Source organism: Lathyrus oleraceus, chromosome 2 (genome assembly GCF_024323335.1).
Source record: "Lathyrus oleraceus cultivar Zhongwan6 chromosome 2, CAAS_Psat_ZW6_1.0, whole genome shotgun sequence".
NCBI lineage: Eukaryota > Viridiplantae > Streptophyta > Magnoliopsida > Fabales > Fabaceae > Lathyrus > Lathyrus oleraceus.
The window spans coordinates 191,068,576-191,090,836 of record NC_066580.1 but is presented as its reverse complement, the minus strand read 5'-3'; the positions used below and the strand labels follow the sequence as shown (position 1 = coordinate 191,090,836).

Below are 22,261 nucleotides of genomic sequence, written 5' to 3'. Positions count from 1 at the left end.
ATTTTATGAATAACATTTATCGAATAAATTTCAGACGAACGACCTTGGTAAACTCCTATATTTTTTGGGTATTGAGGCTATCCAATCTGAAGATGATATGGTAATTTCTCCGGGAAAATATGCAATGGATCCTTTTGAAGAAACAAGTTTCTAGATAATGCATTCATAGAAAGTAAGTCACTTTAACTTGTTGGTATAATCCAAAGGTAACTAGAAATACTATGTTTGGTTTGGTAGAATTTTCTAACTGTATGTTGTTCTTTTTCCTTTTTCAAAGACTTCCCATAAGAGTTAATGTCACTCTTTTATGCTTATAACATCATTTTTTTTATAATTTCGTCTTTTTGTTTACTCTAAAATGTTACTCTTTTTATTTTCCATGATTATTTTGAAGTGATAACTAACTTTTTTGTCGGAGTCTTTGTAGGAAGGTATGTATGCTTTTGTCATGAATAGATCAAAATGAGTATTGAGGTCATTACAGGTAATGTTCTTCTATTTCTTCTTTTCATTTGGTTTTTACAATATATGTAAAATGATTATTTTGTTACAAGTAGTAAACATTGCACAAATCCATAACAAATATTAAGCAGTTTCTCGCATTTTCTTTTTTATATTATACTGGTAAGGGTTGTATTGTGTTTTGATTTCACTGTTTCTTTTGGTCATATTCGATAGGGAGAGCCAGCCGTTGAGGTTACAAATGAAGGTGTTGATGCTGCAGGGCATACAATTGGTACATCTTTGGAGGTCGTGTTCCAACTTAGGAAGGTTCTCAACCCCAAGAGTGTGATCAAACCAATATCACTAGCTAAAGATTATTTTGAGAATAACATCTATCGAATAAATTTCAAACGAAAGACCTTGATAAACTCCTATATTTTTTGGGTATTGAGGTAGTCCAATCTAAAGATGATATGATAATTTCTATGGAAAATATGCTATGGCTACTTTTGAAGAAACAAATTTGTAGATAATGCATTCATAGAAAGTAAGTCACTTTAACTTGTTGGTATGATCCAAAGGTAACTAGAAATACTATGTTTGGTTTGGTAGGACTTTCTAACTGTATGTTGTTATTTTTCCTTTTTCAAAGACTTCCAATAAAGGTCAATGTCACTCTTTTATGCTTATAAAATCATGTGTTGTTATAATTTCATCTTTTTGTTTACTCTAAAATGTTACTCTTTTTATTTCCCAAGATTATTTTGAAGTGATAACTAACTTGTTCGTCAGAGTGTTTGTAGGAAGGTATGTACGCTCTTGTCATGAATAGATCAAAATGAGTCTTGAGGTCATTACAGGTAATGTTCTTCTATTGCTTCTTTTGATTTGGTTTTTACAATAAATGCAAAGTAATTGTTTTGGTACAAGTAGTAAATACTGCACAAATGCATAACAAATATTGAGCAGTTTCTCGCATTTTCTTTCTTATATTATACTGGTAAGGATTGTATTGTGTTTTGATTTCACTGTTTCTTTTGCTCATATTTGATAGGGAGAGTCAGCCGTTGAGGTTACAAATGAAGGTGTTGATGCTGCAGGGCATACAATTGGTACATCTTTGGAGGTCGTGTTCACACTTAGGAAGGTTCTCAACCCCAAGAGTGTGATCAAACCAACATCACTAGCTAAAGATTATTTTGAGAATAACATCTATCGAATAAATTGCAGACGAAAGACCTTGGTAAACTCCTACATTTTTTGGTTATTGGGGCTGTCCAATCTGAAGATGATATGGTAATTTCTCCGGGGAAATATGCTATGGATACTTTTGAAGAAACAATTTTGTAGATAATGCATTCATAGAAAGTAAGTCACTTTAACTTGTTGGTATCGTCCAAAGGTAACTAGAAATACTATATTTTATTTGGTAGGACTTTCTAACTGTATGTTGTTCTTTTTCCTTTTTCAAAGACTTCCCATAAAGTTCAATGTCACTCTTTTATGCTTATAAAATCATGTGTTGTTATAATTTCATCTTTTTGTTTACTCTAAAATGTTACTCTTTTTATTTCCCAAGATTATTAACTAACTTGTTCGTCGAAGTGTTTGTAGGAAGGTATGTACGCTCTTGTATTGAAGAGATCAAAATGAGTCTTGAGGTCATTACAGGTAATGTTCTTCTATTGCTTCTTTTCATTTGGTTTTTACAATAAATGCAAAGTGATTATTTTGTTAGAAGTAGTGAATACTGCACAAATCCATAACAAATATTGAGCAGTTTCTCGCATTTTCTTTTTTATATTATAATGGTAAGGGTTGTATTGTGTTTTGACTTCACTGTTTCTTTTGGTTATATTGGATAGGGAGAGCCAGCCGTTGATGTTACAAATGAAGGTGTTGAAGCTGTAGGGCATACAATTGATACATCTTTGGAGGTCGTGTTCAAACATAGGAAGGATCTCAACCCCAAGAGTGTGGTCAAACCAAAATCACTATCTAAAGATTATTTTGAGAATAACATCTATCGAATAAATTTTAGATGAAAGACCTTGGTAAACTCCTATATTTTTTGGGTATTGAGGTAGTCCAATCTAAAGATGATATGGTAATTTCTATGGGAAAATATGTTATGGATACTTTTGAAGAAACAAGTTTGTAGATAATTCATTCATAGAAAGTAAGTCACTTTAACTTGTTGGTATGATCCAAAGGTAACTAGAAATACTATGTTTGGTTTGGTATGACTTTCTAACTGTATGTTGTTGTTTTTCCTTTTTCAAAGATTTCCCATAAAGGTCAATGTCACTCTTTTGTGCTTATAACATCATGTGTTGTTATAATTTCGTATTTTTGTTTACTCTAAAATATTACTTTTTTATTTCCCAAGATTATTTTAAAGTGATAACTAACTTGTTCGTCAAACTGTTTGTAGGAAGGTATGTACGCTCTTGTCATGAATAGATCAAAATGAGTCTTGACGTCATTACAGGTAATGTTCTTCTATTGCCTTTTTTCATTTGGTTTTTACAATAAATGCAAAGTGACTGTTTTGTTACAAGTAATAAATACTGCACAAATCCATAATAAATATTGAGTAGTTTCCCGCATTTTCTTTCTTATATTATATTGGTAAGGATTGTATTGTGTTTTGATTTCACTGTTTCTTTTGATCAAATTTGATAGGGAGAGCCAGCCGTTGAGGTTACAAATAAAGGTGTTGATGCTGCAGGGCATTCAACTGGTACATCTTTGGAGGTCTTGTTCAAACTTAGGAAGGTTCTTAACCCCAAGAGTGTGATCAAACTAGCATCACTAGCTAAGGATTATTTTGTGAATAACAGCTATCGAATAAATTTCAGACGAAAGACCTTGGTAAACTCCTATATTTTTTGGGTATTAAGGCAGTCAAATCTGAAGATGATATGGTAATTTATTCGGGGAAATATGCTATGGATTCCTTTGTTGAAACAAGTTTGTAGATAATGCATTCATAGAAAGTAAGTCATTTTAACTTGTTGGTATCGTCCAAAGGTAACTAAAAATACTATGTTTGATTTGGTAGGACTCTCTAACTGTATGTTGTTCCTTTTCCTTTTTCAAAGGCTTCCCATAAAGGTTAATGTCACTCTTTTATGCTTATAACATCATGTGTTTTTATAATTTCGTCTTTTTCTTTACTCTAAAATGTTATACTTTTTATTTTCCAAGAATATTTTGAAGTGATAACTAACTTGTTCGTCGGAGTGTTTGTAGGAAGGTATGTACGCTCTTGTCATGAATACATCAAATTGAGTCTTGAGGTCATTGGAGGTAATGTTCTTCTATTGCTTTTTTTTATTTGATTTTTACAATAAATGCAAAGTTATTGTTTTGTTACAAGTAGTAAATACTGCACAAATCCATAACAAATATTGGGCAGTTTCTCACATTTTCTTTCTTATATTATACTGGTAAGGGTTGTATTGTGTTTGGATTTTACTATTTCTTTTGGTCATATTTGATAAGGAGAGGCAGCCGTTGAGGTTACAAATGAAGGTGTTGATGTTGACGGGCATACAATTGGTACATCTTTGGAGGTCGTGCTCAAACTTAGGAAGGTTCTCAACCCCAAGAGTGTGATCAAACCAACATCACTAGCAAAAGATTATTTTGAGAATAACATCTATCGAATAAATTGCAGACGAAAGACCTTGGTAAACTCCTACATTTTTTGGGTATTGAGGTTGTCCAATCTGAAGATGATATGGTAATTTCTCCGGGGAAATATACTATGGATACTTTTGAAGAAACAATTTTGTAGATAATGCATTCATAGAAAGTAAGTCACTTTAACTTGTTGGTATCGTCCAAAGGTAACTATAAATACTATAAATTATGTTAATTACACTGTCCCTTTCTTACATTCAAGATGAGAAACTTTTACTTGATCTTGCTTCATATTTTCCTAACATTTGTGTTGACACATTCAGCGCCTAAAGGATCTCTTATAACCAATGTTCCAGGCTTCAATGGATCTCTACCTTCAAAGCACTATGGAGGGTATGTAACAATAGATGAAAGTCATGGTAAGAACTTGTATTACTATTTTGTTCAATCAGAAGGCGATTCATCAAAGGACCCTATTGTTCTATGGCTGAATGGTGGACCAGGATGTTCTAGTTTTGATGGTTTTGTATATGAACATGGTAATAACTATTTTTCACTATCATTTTCATTTTGTAATTGTTTCTCAAATCAAATAAATGTAGAGTGAAAATTCATTTTAATATCCAAAACAATTTTTTTGTAATATCTAATCTAATATATTATATAAACAATGTGTTCCATTGGTGATGTGTTTCAGGTCCTTTTAATTTTGACAAACCTGTCAATGGATCCTTGCCTAAGTTGCATCTCAATCCATACAGTTGGTCCAAGTTTGGTCATTTTTAATAATAATAATCAGAAATTCAATCTATTAAATTAGTATTTGTAGTATTTAAAATATATGATTTTAGTCTAAATATTAGACAAAACATTTTGAATCATTTTTAATGTGTTTTCTTGCAGGTTTCCAACATTATATATTTGGACTCACCCGTTGGAGTAGGATTTTCGTATTCGAAAAATACATCTCAGTACGAAACTGGAGATGAAAAGACTGCGACTGATTCACATACTTTTCTCCTCAAAGTAAGAAAAAAATTTCTAAAAGATTTGCATCAACAATTCCTTAATTCCTTAATCATTGCTCTTGCCATATTGTTAACATATCTACTTTATTTTTGAACAAACAAGTGGTTTGAATTATATCCTGAGTTTCTTGCAAACCCCTTATACCTTGCTGGAGAATCTTATGCTGGAGTTTATGTGCCTACTCTTGCTCATAAAGTAGTACAAGGTATTAATAAATGTGGTTATGTCATGAAAATGTTGAATTAAATTAATGTACTAGAAAAATAATAACTAATATGCATTATTATTTGTTTGATGTTGTTTAGGAATTGAAGCTGGTATCAAACCTAAACGGAATTTCAAGGTATATATTTTGCCATTCAGTGATTATACATTATTATTATTTTTTTACTTTTGTTGCTTAAATATAAACGGATTTGAATTTGTAGGGTTATTTGATTGTAAATCCTGTTGCTGATGAACAATTTGATGGCAATGCTCTTGTTCCTTTTGCACACGGAATGGGTCTGATCTCTGATCAAATACTCGAGGTATAAATAAAATATTTAAGAGTCTCATGATTTTTGAACTGTACTGAATCAAACAACATTCGTATGATTGATGTTATGTTATGTGTTACAGAACATAACAAAAGCATGCAACGGGACTTTCTATGCAACAAACTGTAGTGACCATTGGTTGTCGAACCTTAATGATGTATGTAAGTCGATTACATTATCATTATTACTGTCAATTCATATTTTCTGATTTGTATGACTTCCAAATCATATTTTCTGATTTGTACAAATTTGCTTTAGTGGTTTTTCTTCAATGAAGTTACAGCATGGCTACAGTTCATTTAAAATTATTTTTTGTGTGTTGATCATGTTGTATGTTCTGTTTATTCATGAATTTTGTCAATATTATTTGAGTAATTTTTGAATTAATGTGCATTTGTTCATTCTGATGCCACAATGTGGTTACAACTTGCCTACCTTGCCATGTTTTGATCATGAAATTCTTTTGGTAATTGATATTGATGTGAGACCTTTTGGATTGTCTCAAGATGTGTTTGAAGTTGATTCATGTTAATTTTCAGCTTCTGTTTTAAATTTTTTCTCCATCTTTGACCCTAGGCTTTGACCTAGTGGTTTGCTTCTCATGTTTGAGCTTTGATTTCAGGTTGAACATCCAAGTTATATGGTTCATGATGCTCCATCATTTGAGCATTTGATGTTTACCATTTGATCACTAACTTGTGTGTTTTGTAGGGTTGTTAGCTCATTTGAGTTTGGACTTGTGGCTTATGCCTTTGCTTATTGGGTTTGATTGTTGATATTGATGTTGTTTGATTTGTCTGAACTTTGTACTGATTTGTGTGATGTTTCCACAGGTACATAAGTTGCTTAAGTTCATTTTGAACTTGCTTTTGCTTGGTTGCTTAACCAATTAGGTATAACTTCTAATCTTCATGTAGTCTGGAAGACCTACTGTTACTTGGTAGGCACCTGTCTGAAGCCCTCCTTAAGAGGCCATGTTCTTGTGTGTTTATGTTTGTGCTAAGCAGGAAAAGTCCTTTAATAAGGCAATTGGCAGATAAAAGAGATGTGTAATCCATCTCCTGCTATTCAGCATGTCATCCCTTTGCTCACATTACATGTTGATGCATTGTGGATATTAACCCAAGATCTATAGAGTCTATCACTTGTGGAGAAGAGCTCCAACTTTCTATTATTTAAAGCTCTCCCTGACCAGGGATAAGAGCTATGAGGCACACCCCTCATCTCCATTTCATCTGCTTCACCCTAACTCTCAATGTTAGGGTTAAGAGCACAAAATTACCCCATTCCAGTTGACTGTAAAGTCTAACCTTGCTTGAGCCTTATTGTTTGTATATAGTGTGTGCTAATTGACTTGTTTGATTGCTTACCTGATTCATCTGTGCATATCTGCCTATGTATACCTTTGTGCATTTATCATCATTAATTGTACATCGTTGCATGATCATTGTTCATATCTTTGTGACATCTTTGTTTGTCCATTGAGGAGTCAATAGTAAGTCCATTTATTGGCATTTGTTTCCTATGATCTGGAAGGAGTTGGGACTAAGACCATTTATTGGCATCCTATTTCCTTGGAGTCGAGTGTAAGACCATTTATTGGCAACTTGTTTCCTCTTGCTTATTGCATTTGTTTTGTTTGTTGTATGTGAGGAGTCAATTGTAAGTCCATTTATTGGCATTTGTTTCCTACGATCATCCTTTGGAGATTGGAATAAGTCCATTGATTGGCATCTGATATCTATGTTTGTTTTAGGAGATTGGTGTAAATCCATTGATTGGTATCCGGTATCCACCTTTGTTTGTGAGATTGGTGTAAGTCCAGTAATTGGCATCCGGTATCCATTTGTTTTGCTTATTTGTTATTTGCTCATTGCCTATTCCAAAGGAATCACTTGGATCATCTTCCATATGATCTCAAGAGGTGAACATCTAAGAAATTTTACACTCCCTCACCCTCCCACCTTTTGTTTCTTTAAACCTCCATTTTGCATGTTAACCCAAACTTGAAAACTATTGTGCAAACATTTTCACCTCTTTTTCAAATTAGAAACCTAGGCCTTAAGCCTTTGACTTTTCAAATTCCATTTTCTTATAATACTTCTTGTTTGAATTGAATCCTAATCATACTTTGACCATCTTTTGTGAATAAATTCCAATTGGTTAATCCAACTCATTCAATTGTTTTGTGGCTTTGTCCATTCTTGATAAATTTTCATACATTAGCCATAGGTTTGATTTATCCTAGTTGGTTGATGTTAACCTCACCTTTTGTCCTTAGTGATTGAATTGTAAGACTTCCTTGCTTATTATAGGGTTAACCCCTCACTAGCAAGTTGAAGCTATTCTCACATGGTGGACTTGTTGTTTGTACAAAGTTAAGTTTTCTCCCGTGGATAACGAAAGACCTTAGGGCTTTTGTTTTAAAATGAATCCACTCATATTTTGGAAATCTTTTAGCCGAACTACGGCGTTTTGATCCTTTACCTTTAATGGAAAGGTACGTAGGCAACGGGTTCATCCGTTCAAACAAAAAAATAATAACTTGTATATTCTTTTCTCATCCCTTCAATCCATGTTTGCACAATAAATACTTTCATAACAAATAACCTTTCATTCAACAAGTGTGAAAAGGGCTCCCTAGGAGTACCTAGGACGTTTTGGGTGCCTAACACCTTCCCATTGCGTAATTTACCCCTTACCCAGATTCTCTGATCTTTTCATTAGTTTTCTATGTGTAAAACTTCTTAGGCTTTTGTTCGCTTTTTAGCCATTCCTTAGGATAAATAAAAGTGCGGTGGCGACTCAATTTCTTTGTATGCTTTACTTTTGATTTAGTCAATAAATCATAAAGTGATGAATACACCGCTACAGTTATGCCATGAAAATGTTGAATTAAATTAATGTACTAGAAAAATAATAACTAATATGCATTATTATTTGTTTGATGTTGTTTAGGAATTGAAGCTGGTATCAAACCTAAACGGAATTTCAAGGTATATATTTTGCCATACAGTGATTATACATTATTATTTTTTTTTTTACTTTTGTTGCTTAAATATAAAGGGATTTGAATTTGTAGGATTATTTGATTGTAAATCCTGTTGCTGATGAACAATTTGATGGCAATGCTCTTGTTCCTTTTGCACACGGAATGGGTCTGATCTCTGATCAAATACTCGAGGTATAAATAAAATATTTAAGAGTCTCATGATTTTTGAACTGTACTGAATCAAACAACATTCGTATGATTGATGTTATGTTATGTGTTACAGAACATAACAAAAGCATGCAACGGGACTTTCTATGCAACAAACTCTAGTGACTGTAACCATTGGTTGTCGAACCTTAATGATGTATGTAAATCGATTACATTATCATTATTACTGTCAATTCATATTTTATGATTTGTATGACTTCCAAATCATATTTTCTGATTTGTACAAATTTGCTTTAGTGGTTTTTCTTCAATGAAGTTACAGCATGGCTACAGTTCATTTAAAATTAGCCATCTTCTTCTTGTGTCGTCTATAAGAAAAATTGCACGGTTGACTTAATATATCCTTGTTATGGTTTTATGTACAATCTTTCTCAATTATTATTATTTGATTGTGCAATTGTGAAGTTGTTATGATCTGCTTGTGATTAGTATGCTCTTTTATTTACCAAAATTATTTTGAATTCATAACTAACTTGATCGTCGGAGTTTTTACAGGTACTACACCTTTGGTGTGTCATGCTATGCTCATGAGTATGATGAAACAGAAAGGAAATGCAACATCTTAAAAGCATGGTAGGAAGTTTACCTTTGATTTGAGCTGCTAGCCATGCTTAACAGTCCGGTCTTCAACCGAGCTGAGTGAATGAGATTCATTTTGGTGGTTGGAGATGTTGGGTTCAGGGACAAATTTAGTGACAACTGTTATTGGATTTGGCATGAGTGCCACTTTCATTGTTTTTGTTTGTACAAGAATCATTTGTGGAAGACTTAGAGGTGGTGTTGAATCTAGGATGATGTATCAGATTGAATCAAGATATGATATAGAACAGGTAATTCCACTTTCCATCTCCTTTATTTTGTTGTTTTTGGACTCTTTGTTCTGTTTTTTTTAATTAATCTTTTTTCAATACTATAATCTCAGTTTTATTTGGTTATGAGGACTTCTAGATTATGAATCTGATCCAATACTTGAAGTGTATGTTGAATAAGGAAATCTGCAATTGTTTGTTGTTTTTTAATTTCCGAGTCTGATGCAAATGCTGCATTCTATTTACATAGAATATTAAGAGATTGTGGTTTTAAGCTGCAAATAAGTTGTTTTCTGGTTTATGTAATTTTGTAACTTAGCAGGTTTTGGTGATTTAGTTTTTGATTTTTCATTGTTTTCTGATAGCCATAACATCATGTTAATGACCCTGATCCTGAACCAGTTCTGCTTGAAGCAATCCCCACTTTGAAGTTCAATCAAGAGGCTTTCAGTTCCATTGAAGATACACAGTTAAGTCCTTTTTATTAATTCTAACTCATACAGAACAAGTTCCTCATATTTTCGTTAACATCAGATACGGGGTAAGACTTGGTTGTTGTTGTATCAGATACATGATAGATTAAGGGCCTAGTTGAATCGATTTATAGGAGCTTATCTATTGATATAAACACTCTTCAAAATTATTTTATATGATAAGCGACGATGTTATAAGTGCTTAAATAAGTTGTTTATCTAGACAGGTCTGTGATAGATTAATAAGTTAATGAAAAAAGGAACCAGTGAATAGATAAATAACCGAGTTTGCTTCTACAGGTGTGTAATATGTTTGGCGGACTACAAAGAAAGAGAAATATTGCGAATCATGCCGAAATGCGGCCACACTTTTCATCTTTGTTGAGATGCGGTTAGAACTGTTTCGTCTCATTAACAACACCCAAGAAGCCATCGATGCTAAAAGAACGAGGAAAATCGCAATCTTGATGTCATTTAGATAGTAACTAACAACTTTTTATTCATTTCAAGTTGATTCTGTTAGGTACGTTGTTTTATTTACCCAATGTTATTTTGAATCTATGCTTGTGTCATGATGAGTAGGATGAAACTCCTTCTTCAGGTAATGTATCTGTGTTTTTGCCCTTACTGTGTGATCTAACAATCAAATTATTTGCCCCCTCATTTCTTACATACGATAATCAGGTTGCAGTTTAGGTCCTATACAATGCATTCATACAAAGTAACTTGAAATAGAAAGATATTTAGTATGTTGTTCTTTTTCCTTTTTCACAGACTTCCCATAAAGGTTAGTGTCACTCTTTTATGCTTATAATTCCATCATGTCTTGCTAATTTCTTTACTCTAAAATGTTACTCTTAGTGTCTGTTCATGTCACAAGTCTTACTATATTGTCAGAGTCTTTGCAGGCAGGTACCACAACCTTGCTATGCACGTGTCATGAATAGATTAGAATCAGTCTTGAGGTCCTTATGAGGTAATGTTCTTCTGTTTGCCTCTTTTCATTTTGTTTTTACTATATATATACACAAGGTGATTGTTTTATTATAAATACTGCACAAATATTGTGGCAAAATGCTACTTTCCGAATACAGTGAGTGGTTAAGTTCTGCAGTTTATTTTGAGCTATTTCTAACACTTTCTTTTATTATACTGGTGTCAGTGGTATTGTTTTCATTTTGAAATGTAATTCTGGAGTCCCAACACCAAACCGTATTAGATTTTTCTTGACAGAGAGTGGTTAGTCCTACCAAGGTTTCATGATTTGCTCACTTTACTGTGACATGTCATCACTGTACTAAAGCTGCTTTGGGGATAAGGATGCTTGACCAAGTGCGTGTTAACTCATTGCTATCTTTATTTGTTATAGATTGATGAACTATTTGATGGTTTTGTTTTATTTCCCAACATTATTTTGAATCCATTATTAACATGATCGTCGGAGACATTGTAGGTACCACACCCTTGCTATGAATATTTCATAAATAGATCAAAAACAATCTTGAGGTCATCAGAGATGATGTTCTTCTGTTTGCCTCTTTTGATTTGGTTTGATTTGTTTGTGCTCAACATATTATTCAGGTTCATTCGTTTATTTCATTTTTTGAATTAATATGTACAATTTTTCTAAAAATGTGAAGCCTTTTTTGATTTGAACATTTTTTCACTTATCTTAAGGACTTTTTGTTGGCTTTCTTGTAGTGAGCTATTTACTTTTCAATGCTTACATTGATAATGTTTTGTTGATTTTGTAGGAGGATAACTTGGAAGAGTTTGGTGAATATTAAAATAATAGAGTTAATACCTATTATGTCGTTGCACTTACTGTTAGATTGTTTGTTCCGCATGTATCTCTTATGTGTCTGTTTATGTTCTATAGAATGCATACATGCTAATGTTGATGTTTTGATATTGTTTCTATTTCAATTATTCCTTCATGAATGATCGTTTGATTATTTATGAGTTTGGATTTAGATTATTTCTTCCATTGTTTGATTTTGAATAGGGTTTGTATTTTAATTGTTGGAAGCTGTTGTATTAATCAATGAATGATGTGAATCTAAATTCTAATATAACAATCTGATTTAGTTCAATCTCCTAAGCTTTGTTTATTTTATTAACAGAAAACAATTAACTACACTTGTTTGCATTTTCCAGGAGTAGCTAGAAATAGAATGCAAATATCTAATGGTGTCCGACACCGACCCATATCTACACCTCTTATCATCGAGTTTTGAATTTGGATTTTGAAATTCAGTTTTGTGAAGCTGGAATCGGATACGGAGACTCTTCTTGTGGAGCTTCAATTCCATCATCATCCAAGTTGTTGATCAAAGGTGGTACTGTGGTTAATGCTCACCATCAACAAATCGCCGATGTTTATATTGAAGACGGTGTCATCGTTGCTGTTAATCCAACTATCACTGTATTATTTCTCAAATGAATCATTCTTAACTTGCAATTATTTACTCCAAGACACTTATCATGTTAAAATGAACACAATTCTTAAGAAATGAAAATAGAAAGTGTTTTCACAGGTTTTGTATTCAACTTTATGCTTTCTGTCCTAGGATTTTTTACTTTTGTAATTTCGGTATTGCCAGGTTGGAGATGAGGTGCGTGTCATAGATGCTACTGGCAAGTTTGTTATGCCAGGTTAGACCTTTGATTTTTAATCTTACAACACTTCCAATGATGATTCTTTCTGGGTTTATAACTATGTAGTACTTACACCTATGCGGTTGCGACAATTTTTTAAAACCTGGCTTATATTTGACACTTTAGGTTGAAGGTGTGTCTCGGTGACTAACATTTATATGACACTGACACTGACACGTGTGGATACATACGATCAATGATCACTTCCATTTCAACGTATTATTGTTGATGCCTACGTGTCAGGGTTGATATCATGTTTGGTGTTTGTGTTTGAATTGGTATTTCATAGGCTCTTATTAGTTCTTTGAGGTTTTACCATCGGAGTGCTCCACTTCATATCTAGGGTGAAAATGTATTCTTATAAAAGCAATCCATTCTTAGAAATAATTAAGAATAGTGAAGAGTGTGTGTGAAATTCAAAGGAGCGCTATGTCCCTCTTATGCAGACCAATGTGGGACCAATTGAAGTTCTTTAAGAACTACATCATTGGTGTGAAAAGTGAGTGATTTACTTAATTAAAAGTGTTGTGGCATAGTTGAGTCCACTTAGTCAACCTAAGATGGGTTCTATTGTTGTTGATGCTCTAACACCTATACAATAGTTAAATGCTTCTTAAACGAATCACCGTAGCGATGTCACTTGTATGCATGAATTTAGTTTCTTACATTCCATCTTGATGTCAATTTGACATCATCATCATCAGATTTTGACATACCATATGATTGCATCTTTTTGTTTACTAACAGGAGGCATTGATCCTCATACTCATCTAGAGTTTGAGTTTATGAACACTGTAACGAAGGATGACTTCTTCAGTGGCCAGGCCGCAGCATTGGCTGGTGGGACGACAATGCACATTGACTTTGCCATACCAATTGATGGGAGTTTAATGGCCGGTTTCAAAGCCTATGAAAAGAAGGCGAAGAAGTCTTGCATGGATTATGGTTTCCATATGGCTATTACCAAATGGGATGAAACAGTTGCAAGAGAAATGGAGCTCATGGTGACAGCGGGGAGTCTTACAAGGAAGTCGAGGAGAGCGTCACCGTGAGGAAGAAACACACACATAAGGAAGGCGAGGAGCGCTCAAACGTCTTTGAAAGTTGAGTTGGATGAGGTTAATAGTGGTGCCGCTCTTAGTAGGGCTTCGAGTTTGGGACTCTCGCTCTCTTTTACTGGTTTTTCTGTTCCTCTTGATGAAATCAGTAGCTCCAAACCATTCAGTGATGATGAAGATATACGTAAGTAAATTTTATGTGTGTAGTTTTTGTTGAGGTGCGGTTAGAACTGTTTCGTCTCATTAACAACACCCAAGAAGCCATCGATGCTAAAAGAACGAGGAAAATCGCAATCTTGATGTCATTTAGATAGTAACTAACAACTTTTTATTCATTTCAAATTGATTCTGTTAGGTACGTTGTTTTATTTACCCAATGTTATTTGAATCTATGCTTGTGTCATGATGAGTAGGATGAAACTCCTTCTTCAGGTAATGTATCTGTGTTTTTGCCCTTACTGTGTGATCTAACAATCAAATTATTTGTCCCACTCATTTCTTACATACGATAATCAGGTTGCAGTTTAGGTCCTATACAATGCATTCATACAAAGTAACTTGAAATAGAAAGATATTTAGTATGTTGTTCTTTTTCCTTTTTCACAGACTTTGCATAAAGGTTAGTGTCACTCTTTTATGCTTATAATTCCATCATGTCTTGCTAATTTCTTTACTCTAAAATGTTACTCTTAGTGTCTGTTCATGTCACAAGTCTTACTATATTGTCAGAGTCTTTGTAGGCAGGTACCACAACCTTGTTATGCACGTGTCATGAATAGATTAAAATCAGCCTTGAGGTCCTTATGAGGTAATGTTCTTCTGTTTGCCTCTTTTCATTTTATTTTTACTATATATATACACAAGGTGATTGTTTTGTTATAAATATTGTGGCGAAATGCTAGTTTCCGAATATAGTGAGTGGTTGAGTTCTGCAGTTTATTTTGAGCTATTTGTGACACTTTCTTTTATTATACTGGTGTCAGTGGTATTGTTTTCATTTTGAAATGTAATTCTGGAGTCCCAACACCAAACGGTATTAGATTTTTCTTGACAGAGAGTGGTTAGTCCTACCAAGGTTTCATGATTTGCTCACTTCACTGTGACATGTCATCACTGTACTAAAGCTGCTTTGGGGATAAGGATGCTTGACCAAGTGCATGTTAACTCATTGCTATCTTTATTTGTTATAGGTTGATGAACTATTTGATGGTTTTCTTTTATTTCCCAACATTATTTTTGAATCTATTATTAACATGATCGTCGGAGACATTGTAGGTACCACACCCTTGCTATGAATATTTCATAAATAGATCAAAAACAATCTTGAGGTCATCAGAGATGATGTTCTTCTGTTTGCATCTTTTGATTTGGTTTGATTTGTTTGTGCTCATTCGTTTATAGAAAACTATAGAAAACTACTCTTCATCTAACGATCTAGATCAGCTACAGTAGGATCTATATCTACAACATGATGATGGTTGTGCATGGATAAAAAAGAAGGGTCATGAAATGGTTAATTCCAGGAAGATCTAGGGTTCTAGTAATTTCTTCTGTTCTTCTTCTTTCAGCTTATGTTACTTCTTCTCAGCAACACACCGACCAAAAAACAACACCAGCTTCAACTTCAAGTAATGAAACCAAAGGAGTTGATGCTAATCACCATGCTAAAGTATTTTATAAACACACTTGGCCGGTAAGAGTGTTCAATATTCACAAATACTTCATAAAAATTTCACATGTGTATGAGATTATTTTTTAGGGTTATATATATATATATATAAGGATGTGGATATATACTGAATTGATAATCTTTGTGGTGCATGCAGGTGATGAAATTTGCGTAGAGAATAATAGTTGGTACCATAATTGGATTTCTAGGATCATCATTTGGAACTGTGGGAGGTGTTGGTGGAGGTGGCATATTTGTTCCCATGCTTACTCTTATTATTGGATTCGATGCAAAATCAGCAACAGCAATATCAAAATGTAAGTATAGGTTGCTTCTTTTGCCTCATGATGAATGCTTATATTTTTATATATTATAAAATAAATAAAAAGTTGTGAAAAAAAAAGTAAAGAATTGGCAATAAAAGATAATTTTATCTAATGATCTCTTTCTAATGATCTTTTTCTCAATCTTTGATGTGTTCTGTTCTGATGGACTCACCACATTCATCACCATGTTCTCGGATTTCATTTACGTCAACCCGACCGGCACCAAAACCTAATAAGAAACGAAAGATACAGTTTTTAGATGATGAGATTCCTCACATGATCACACTATCGTCACCTCATCATACTTCCTCACCACTGCAGAAAACACGCTTACGGTTAATGGATGAAACTATTTAGCTTGGTGAGATGCGATTAGAACTAAAGAAAGAGGAAAATCGCAATCTTGATGTCATTTAGATAGTAACTAACAACTTTTTATTCATTTCAATTGATTCTGTTAGGTATGTTGTTTTATTTCCCCAATGTTATTTTGAATCCATCCATCTGTTACTATGCTTGTGTCATTATGAGTAGGATCAAACTCCTTCAGGTAAAGTAACTAGAAATAGAATGACATTTAGTATGTATGGTTGAGTATGAATTCCTAACTGTATCTTGTTCTTTTTCCTTTTTCACAGACTTGTTGGTCAATGTCAGTTTTACTTGATTGTCAGAGTCTTTGCAGGCAGTTACCACAACCTTGGTATGCTCACATCATGAATATATCAAAGTCAGTCTTAAAGTCATTACAGGTAATAATCTTCTTGTGTTTTCTCTTTTCTTTTGGTTTATGCAAGGTGATTGTTTTGTTATAAATACTAAATACTGCACAAATGCTACTTTCCAAATACAATGAGCTGTTTCTGGCACTTACTTTTTTTATAGTGGTGTGGGTGGTATTGTGTTTTCATTTTGAAACGTGCTTGTGGAGTCCCAACCCCAAACTGTATCAGTAGGAATTTCTAATTGTGTCTTGTTCTTTTTTCTCTTTCAAAAGACTTCCCACAAAGGTCAATGTCACTCTTTTATGTTTATAACATCATGCGTTTTTATAATTCCGTCTTTTTGTTTACTCTAAAATGTTACTCTTTTTATTTCCCAAAATTATTTTGAAGTGATAACTAACTTGTTCTTCCGAGTCTTTGTAGGAAGGTATGTTCGCTCTTGTCATGAATAGATCAAAATGAGTCTTTTGGTCATTACAGGTAATGTTCTTCTATGGTCTCTTTTCATTTGGTTTTTAGAATGTATGCTAAGTGATTGTTTTGTTACAAATAGTAAATACTTCACAAATCTATAATAAATATTGGACTATTTTTGGCACTTTCTTTTTTATATTATTCGGGTAAGGGTTGTATTGTGTTTTGATTTCACTGTTTCTTTTGGTCATGCAGAAATATATTGTATATTTCCTTATGTTTTATGAGAATTACAAATGTTGTATTTATAGACTGCATAAGGCAGGATTTGAATCAGGGGAATTAATTTCCCATGAATGCTAATTCTAATTATAGAAAAGAACAGGAAATAATAGCTAATTAATTACATTAATCCTAATCCTTAATGAGCTGTACAAACAGAATCATTTGATTCTGTATTGATTATTCCATACTCCCCCTCAATCTGGGTGGTAGATGTCTATCATACCCAGATTGGATCTGATATTCTCGTATATGTTCCTTGGAAGGGCTTTTGTTAGAATGTCTGCAGTTTGCTGGCATGATGGAATATGATTAACACTTATAATTTCATGATCAATTTTCTCCTTGATGAAGTGTCGGTCTATCTCCACATGCTTTGTGCTATCATGCTGTACCGGGTTCTTAGCAATGCTAATAGCAGCCTTGTTATCACATAATATCTTCATGGGGTGATTGGTAGGAATTTTGATCTCATCTAGCATTCGCTTAAGCCAAATTCCTTCACAAATACCTTGTGACATAGCTCTGAATTCTGCTTCTGCACTACTCCTAGCCACAACAGATTGTTTCTTGCTTCTCCAAGTTACCATATTACCCCATACAAATGTGCAGTAGTCTGTAGTTGATTTCCTGTCAGATAAACATCCTGCCCAATCAGAATCGGTGTAGACTTCAATGCCTCTGTTTGAGTTCTTTTGAAAATAAAGTCCTCGGCCTGGCGTACCTTTCAGGTACTGGAGAATTCTGTTCACATTTCTCATGTCAGTTTCAGTTGGATTTGACATATAACGACTAGCCATGCTTACAGCAAAACCAATGTCTGGTCTGGTGTGAGTTAGATAGATTAGTTTTCCGACTAGACTTTGATATCTATCTTTATTAGCTGGTACATTCTCATCTTCACTTCTTTTTACTTGTTCTATGGGAGTATTGGCAGTTTTGCATCCAAGCATACCCGTTTCTTGAAGTAAATCCAGAGTGTACTTCCTTTGAGAAACTGAAATACCATTCTTTGTTCGTGCAATTTCCATCCCTAGAAAATACTTGAGTTGTCCCAAGTCTTTGACTTCAAATTCTTTTGCTAGAAGTTTCTTTAACTGGTTGACTTGTTCATCATCGTCTCCCGTAATAACGATATCATCAACATAGACAATAAACAAAGCTATCTTCCCATCCAAAGAGTGCTTGACAAACATGGTATGGTCTGTTTGACATTGAACAAAACCATCTTGCTTGACAACTTTTGTTAGTCTATCAAACCATGCCCTTGGTGATTGTTTGAGGCCATATAGAGATTTGCGAAGTCGACACACCATGTTGGCAGTTCCAGGTGATTCAAGCCCCGGAGGAATTTGCATATATACCTCTTCTTCTAACTCTCCATTTAGAAATGCATTCTTTATGTGTCTAGTTGGTGTAGGGGCCAATCTAGATTTGCTGCCAAAGATAGTAGAACCCGGACAGAATTGAGCTTCGCAACAGGAGCAAAAGTCTCCTCATAATCCACCCCATATGATTGTGTGAACCCCTTTGCAATCAACCGAGCTTTGTACCTGTTTATACTCCCATCAGCATTGTGTTTAATTGAAAATATCCACTTGCATCCTACTGCTTTCTTCCCTTCTGGTATAGCAGTGATCTCCCATGTGCCATTTCTTACAAGTGCTTGAACTTCTTCTGTTACAGCTGCTGCCCATTCAGGTTTCTGCAATGCTTCTTGAATATTATTTGGAATTTCTATGTTGTCAACAGCTGCTACAAAAGCCCTGTAACTTTGTGATAGTTTTCCATAGGAGATATATTTTTCAATAGGGTGTTTAGTGCAAGTTCTAACCCCTTTTCTCATAGCAATAGGAATATCAATATCTATTGTATCAAGATGTTCAGAGTTAGGAAGAATATTACCTGTGGGAACTTCATTTTCTAGAGTCTGGTTTGACTCATGGCCTTGCATTGGAGCTTTGCTTGACTCTACCTCCTTCCTTTTATAACAAAAACCCTTCCACTTGCCTGTTTTTGGATCACAATCCTGTTGAGATGTGGTTGAAACTATAATTGGTTCTGTTTACGTCACAACTTCTGTTGTCCTTTCATTCAGCTGAATGTTTGAGGTCTGGTCTGGTAATTTTTCAGCTGGTTTAGGCATAGGTTCGGCTGATTGAGTGTTGCCGGTTTGGTTTGGTAAGATTTTGTCATGTTCGGTTAGTTCAAGAGGCAAAAGTCGATATTCTGAATTTTCTATATGCTCCCCCTGAATACCAGTTTTGGTGTAATAGGGTTGATTTTCAAAGAAGGTTACATCCATAGTGTGGTAAAAAATTTTGGTATGGGGAGAGTAACACCTATATCCCTTTTGGTGAGGAGAGTAACCAAGAAAAATGCATTTGATGGATTTTGGGTCTAATTTGCTTCGGTGAGGGTTGAGGTTATGGACAAAAGTTGAGCATCCAAATATTTTTAATGGAATAGAGGAAAAGATTTTGCTGGTTGGAAATAGGTTTTGAAGTGTGGAGAGTGGGGTCTTAAAGTTAAGGATATGTGAGGGTGTTCGATTTATAAGGTGAGTTGCTGAAAGGACAGCTTCTCCCCAAAAGTGTTGTGGGACATTTGTGGCTAACATGATTGATCTAGTCACTTCCAAAAGGTGTCTATTCTTCCTTTCCGCAACTCCATTTTGTTGGGGAGTGTCCACACACGAGCTTTGGTGAACAATTCCAACCTTTTGAAGATAGGAATTTAGAGCAAGGTTGTAATACTCACGGCCATTGTCAGTTCTGAGTATCTGAATATTGCTTTGGAATTGTGTTTGTACCATCTTATGATAAATTTCAAATATTCTCCCTACTTCTGATTTTTCCTTCATTAGAAACACCCAGGTAACACGTGTGTGATCATCAATAAAGGTGACAAACCATCTCGAGCCTGTAATGTTGTGGACTCGCGATGGTCCCCATACATCACTATGAATTAATGAAAAAGGTTTTGAGGGTTTATAAGATTGGGGTGAGTAATGGTTTCGAGTATGTTTAGACAATTGGCAAATTTCACATTGAAAATGTTCCTTGTTTTTATTGAATAAAGAGGGAAACATTTTTTCCAAGTATATGAAATTTGGGTGGCCTAATCTATAGTGCCACATCATTACAGGATTATTATCACTTGAAACTGCAGCTGCAACATGACAATTATTCTTGAGTTTTTCTTCTGATTTTTCCACTTGAAGGAGGTAGAGTCCAGCACACTCTTCAGCATTGCCAATCGTCTTCCCCGACTCCAAAGTCTGAAATTCACACAAGTTAGGGAAGAATTTAGTAACACATTTCAAATCTCTTGTAATCTTGCTAATAGACAGCAAGTTACAATCCAGTTTAGGCACATACAAAACAGAGTCAAGTGTAATATTTGGTGAAATGATAATTGATCCTTTACCCATGACCTTAGAATGTGTACCATCAGCTATTCGAACATTATAGTTATAGGGACATGGAGAATAACTACTAAACAAAGTAAAATCTCCAGTCATGTGATCTGAAGCCCCTGAGTCAACAATCCATGATTTTATTTTTTCCTTACTAGTGTTTAGAGCATGTAAGTAATTACCTCTTTGAGCCACTACAGCAGTACCATCTTTTTCTGCAGTTAACATGGTTTGCTGAAGGAGTTTTTGAAGAGCCTCCATTTGTTCTTTGCTAAAAAGAGATGAGTTAGAGTATACCTCAGCTTCTTGATTGTTAAATGCTGTGTTACCTCTTCCCTCCTTGCCTTTGAAAAATTTGGTCTCTGAAGGTTTTCCATGTATGATCCAACATGTTTCCTTTGTGTGGCCTGGTCTCTTGCAGTGTTCACACCAGGGGCGGGTTTTCTTTTGTGGTGGCCGAGGCTGATTCCCTCTTGCTGCCATTGCAGAGCTCTCACTGTACGGAACTGAGCTAGGTGTTCCCAACATGATTTTCTTCCTGCTTTCTTCCCTTCTCACTTCTGAAAAGGCTTCTCGAATTTTGAGAAGTGGTTTGGTTCCAAGGATCCTTCCACGAACTTCATCTAGGTCCTTGTTTAGCCCCAATAGGAACTTGTAAATCCTATCTTTTTCCACCAGCTCCTTATATTTCTTTTGATCTTCTGTACAACACCATGTAACCTCTTCATATATGTCGAGTTGCTGCCAGTGTTTGTTAAGTATATTAAAATACTCAGTAACAGAAGATTCTCCCTGTCGAAGGTCATGAAGAATGCTTTTAATCTCAAATATGACAGATCTATTGTCAACATTTGAGTATGTTTCCTTCACTGCATCCCATATCTCTTTTGCAGTGTCATAGAACATGAAATTTTCACCAATTTCGTTTGTCATGGTATTGAGCAGCCATGACATTACTTGGCTGTTCTCAAGTTTCCATTTCTGAAAGTTTTTTTCTCCTTTTTCGGGACATTTAGAATCTCCCGTTGTGTAGCCTTCCCTTCCTTTTCCTTCGAGGAAGATCTTGACTGACCTTACCCATTGGGTATAGTTTTGACCATTTAATTTATGGCCTGTGATGAGGTGAGTGAGCCCTTCGTGTGAACTGGTCGGAAATGATCCAGTCTCCACTTTGAGCGATTCATCAGATTTGGGATCCTCCATAGTTTGGCGGCGCTAGGTTAGGGATGGTTCAGATCGTGCTCTGATACCATGCAGAAATATATTGTATATTTCCTTATGTTTTATGAGAATTACAAATGCTGTATTTATAGACTGCATAAGGCAGGATTTGAATCAGGGGAATTAATTTCCCATGAATGCTAATTCTAATTACAGAAAAGAACAGGAAATAGTAGCTAATTAATTACATTAATCCTAATCCTTAATGAGCTGTACAAACAGAATCATTTGATTCTGTATTGATTATTCCATAGGTCATATTTGATAGGGAGAGCCAGCAGTTGAGGTTACAAATGAAGGAGTTGATGCTGCAGGGCATGCAATTGGT

At 34.5% G+C, this 22,261-nt stretch overlaps 2 protein-coding genes across 2 annotated transcripts in view; both read left to right on the top strand.

The window, feature by feature from the left end:
- Positions 1-12,462, top strand: part of LOC127118822 (serine carboxypeptidase-like 20) — a 63,771-nt gene extending 51,309 nt beyond the window's left edge. Inside the window, exons 11-14 of the mRNA XM_051049072.1 lie at positions 10,463-10,763; positions 10,847-11,138; positions 11,396-11,743; positions 12,320-12,462. The gene's annotated coding sequence lies outside the window, so the exon portion shown is untranslated. The remainder of the gene's footprint in view (positions 1-10,462; positions 10,764-10,846; positions 11,139-11,395; positions 11,744-12,319) is intronic.
- The window catches only part of LOC127118825 (dihydropyrimidinase), a 57,911-nt gene extending 44,024 nt beyond the window's left edge, over positions 1-13,887 (top strand). Inside the window, exons 2-4 of the mRNA XM_051049076.1 lie at positions 12,420-12,587; positions 12,766-12,817; positions 13,568-13,887. Coding sequence (XP_050905033.1) covers positions 12,420-12,587; positions 12,766-12,817; positions 13,568-13,872 — 525 coding nt within the window. The 3' untranslated portion in view covers positions 13,873-13,887. The remainder of the gene's footprint in view (positions 1-12,419; positions 12,588-12,765; positions 12,818-13,567) is intronic.
- The last annotated feature ends 8,374 nt before the right edge of the window (positions 13,888-22,261 follow it).